This window comes from Sinocyclocheilus anshuiensis, unplaced genomic scaffold (genome assembly GCF_001515605.1).
Source record: "Sinocyclocheilus anshuiensis isolate Anshui unplaced genomic scaffold, SAMN03320099.WGS_v1.1 scaffold732, whole genome shotgun sequence".
In the NCBI taxonomy this organism is placed as follows: Eukaryota; Metazoa; Chordata; class Actinopteri; order Cypriniformes; family Cyprinidae; genus Sinocyclocheilus; species Sinocyclocheilus anshuiensis.
Genome location: NW_015554133.1, coordinates 630,138 through 633,298, shown reverse-complemented (window position 1 = coordinate 633,298; position 3,161 = coordinate 630,138). Strand labels below are relative to the sequence as shown.

Genomic DNA, 3,161 nt, shown 5'->3' with positions numbered 1-3,161 from the left:
GAAAGGCGGGGCATAGAGGAGAAACAATAATGTACAGTATGTGGAAAATAATGTGTTTTTTGAACCTTAAACCGCATAAACACATTTCATTACACCAAATACACAAAATAATGTTATTTTTAGCAACATCATATGACCTAAATTTCACTAGGTGAAAGTCACTAGGTCACTAGGTGACTATGATTTAAATTTCACTAGGGTAGTTAAGGCTGCATCACTTTAATAAACCGACACAGTCACAGTCAGCATAACTCACACTGGATGATATGAGAGACCAAAAGAGCAGCGCTGGCGTCGCTACACGTGAGACGTCCGCTGGCCAGATCCTGCCTCACCTGCAGCGCAAACAAGTACCTGAGAGAAAACAGGCATACAAGCACATGTGAGAGACACATGAAAGCCTCAGTGAATGAGCTGAGGGCGAGTGGAGGGATGGCCTCACCTGGTCAGCTCCTCCAACAGCAGCGAATGATCCGGGGGGAAGAATTTCACAACAAACCGAAGGAAGATATGCTTGGGCCCTGGACACACACACACACACACACACACACACACATTTTATATAAGCCTAGCATGAATGTGTTAGACTCAGATCATTTAAATATAGAGACTAGTATGTCTTGTGGAAATCATAGAGATGCTAAACTCTCTCTCTCTCACACACACACACACACAGAAGTGAGGCCTCTTACGTGTGATCTGCTTTCTAATGGGCTTTAGTAAATCCAACCAAACCTGTGGAGTAGAGCACACAGCAGAGATGAGTCTGACTGACACACAGATCTTTAAAAAGGCCTTGTACAACACAGCCTCAGCTTACATAAACACACCGCAACAACTACATTTCATAAACTCACTGACATATTCACAACAACTATTTTGTGTTTAGATCATTGAGCTCCTACAGCAGCAAAAATCAACTTGTTTAATTATATTGGTCAGAGAAATGGTGGAAAATGGTCCTAAAAATGTATTATGACTGTATTTGGTGTAAAAAAATAAATAAATCTGACTTACCATTTTTCTGTGATGGCTCTGGAACTCTAGGCCAAAGTAATCCCCCTCAATAAGGTTCAGATGCAAGCAGACCATCTCGAACAGAACCCGGCCCGATGCTCGATGCTGTTAACAACAAAACACACAGATGATTTACTAGTTAGAACGAATTAGGCTTGATGTCAAAACCTCTTAAACTCTTTTGCTTCTGAATCTAGTTGTTAGGTTTAGGGTTTAGGGATCTAGAATAAGGTCGTGCAGAATAAGGCATTAATATGTGCTTTATAAATACTAATAAACAGCCAATTTGCTAGTAATATGCATGCTAATAAACAACTAGTTAATAGCGAATAGTAATACCAAGCAGACTTCTTTTTCATTAGGAAAAATCAGAATCCTAAACAGATGCAAAGTTGTAAATCTGTCTGTTCACACTCAGTGCAAAAAGGTTGCATGATGTGTCAAAATTACAATCAGAACATGTCTAGAATTTTTGGCCAATGAGATCTGATGGACCTGTGTACTAGTGCAACACGAGAAATCAACACCAAATAACCCACAAAGCGTCTTGTTGCTCGTCGTCAAATATTTAGGACAGAAACATAGAATGGATAGAATTTATTGCTTGTTAGAATCTGTCCTGACTGACTACCCAAACAATACTCTGACATCATCAGTACAACATTTAGCCCCGCCCCCTTCTGAGGAATCACAAGTCTGAGCAAATATCTGCAGCAATGACAGTGAGATCTGAAACATTCCATCCCGATGAACATTCCATCTGGTTCCCATGGAAGATCGCACAGTTGCCATGGTTATCATAACCAGGGGGCAAGATTAGTAACTCCTCATCTCACTGCATAGAGACACATCATAGAGACAGAGACAGAAAGTGGTAAAAAAGACAGAGGTCATAATTACTAAAAAAAGTCACAAGGGAAAGACCATCAGAAAGGAAAGCTGAACACAATAGCAGAAGAGGGTGGAAAACAAAGAGATAGTTCTTAAAATAGCTGCCTGGCTATTATTATTCAGGTCCTTGTAGGCAAAAACAACACTTCAAAATCAATATTGAAAATATTTGACAGTGGATGTCATTAAAAAATCCGGAAGAGAAAGACTGTGAATTTCAAATGTGTATTTGCAAAAAACAAATTTACACTAGCACATACAGTAGATGACATTAATGCAAGACATGGATTAAAAGCCGCAATATTTAAACCTTTTTTAGTCACAGTGTTATGTTTTTGGCCAAGAAAGATAAATGCACACATCCGTTTGTCTGTCTCTCTCTTTGTCTTTCACTCTACAAACAGAACTGACCCATTATATCTAGTTAACATGAACCAAGTCAATTACTGAGAGGTCACAAGACAACAGAAGCTTAAAATAGCTGCCTGGCTATTATTATTCAGGTCCTTGTAGGCAAAAACAACACTTCAAAATATTTGACAGTGGATGTCATTATCCTGGCCTGTGCACTTATATCTTAAAGATCTCATGAAATGGCTTCCCCTAGTGAAAGGAAGTACACTTCAGCATACTTTAAAAACTGGATAGTATAAATAATATACTTTAAAAGAACAAATGTAATGCTTTCAATTTCAGACAATTAAATGTATGTTAACTGCAAATGTAAAATCAAATATATGTAAAATTAAATATCACACTACAGTTAAAATTATAATCAGGGACTACATCTGCTTCAGTACGTTAGTCAACACATCAAAATAAGTGTACTTCTGTAAAGCATGGAAAACATTTTTAAAACGTGATTTGAAATGTACTTTTAATTTGGCATAATGACAAAGTGCACTTTGTAAAGGTTTACTTAAGTATCATGAAAGTGTGTTGCCACAGGCATGTGTGTGTGTGTGTGTGTGTGTGTGTGTGTGAGTGTGTGTAGTCTATTCATTAACTCAGCCCTGCAGAAACCAGTGTTCAGTCGGTGGAAAATCACCCTGAAACATTTGTTCAGTCCTCTTGGTTTGCAAGATCTGAGACATTTTCCAGAGAGAATCGTGTACAGACACAAAAACAGCAAATGGTCTGATATAGTCACTGCTCTATTGTGTCAGGAGGACAGATTGTCTTTGCCATGCTTGCATCTGCCTTAAAGATATGTCATTACAGATCACATCACACACATGCAATTCTCACCTCCC

At 38.4% G+C, this 3,161-nt stretch overlaps 1 protein-coding gene across 1 annotated transcript in view; it reads right to left on the bottom strand.

Annotated features, from left to right (window-relative positions):
• Positions 1-3,161, bottom strand: part of LOC107670305 (FERM, RhoGEF and pleckstrin domain-containing protein 1-like) — a 47,628-nt gene that overhangs the window by 31,314 nt on the left and 13,153 nt on the right. The window contains exons 3-6 of the mRNA XM_016462871.1: positions 1,018-1,122; positions 693-735; positions 443-521; positions 257-354 (exon numbers count right to left, since the gene is read on the bottom strand). Coding sequence (XP_016318357.1) covers positions 257-354; positions 443-521; positions 693-735; positions 1,018-1,122 — 325 coding nt within the window. The remainder of the gene's footprint in view (positions 1-256; positions 355-442; positions 522-692; positions 736-1,017; positions 1,123-3,161) is intronic.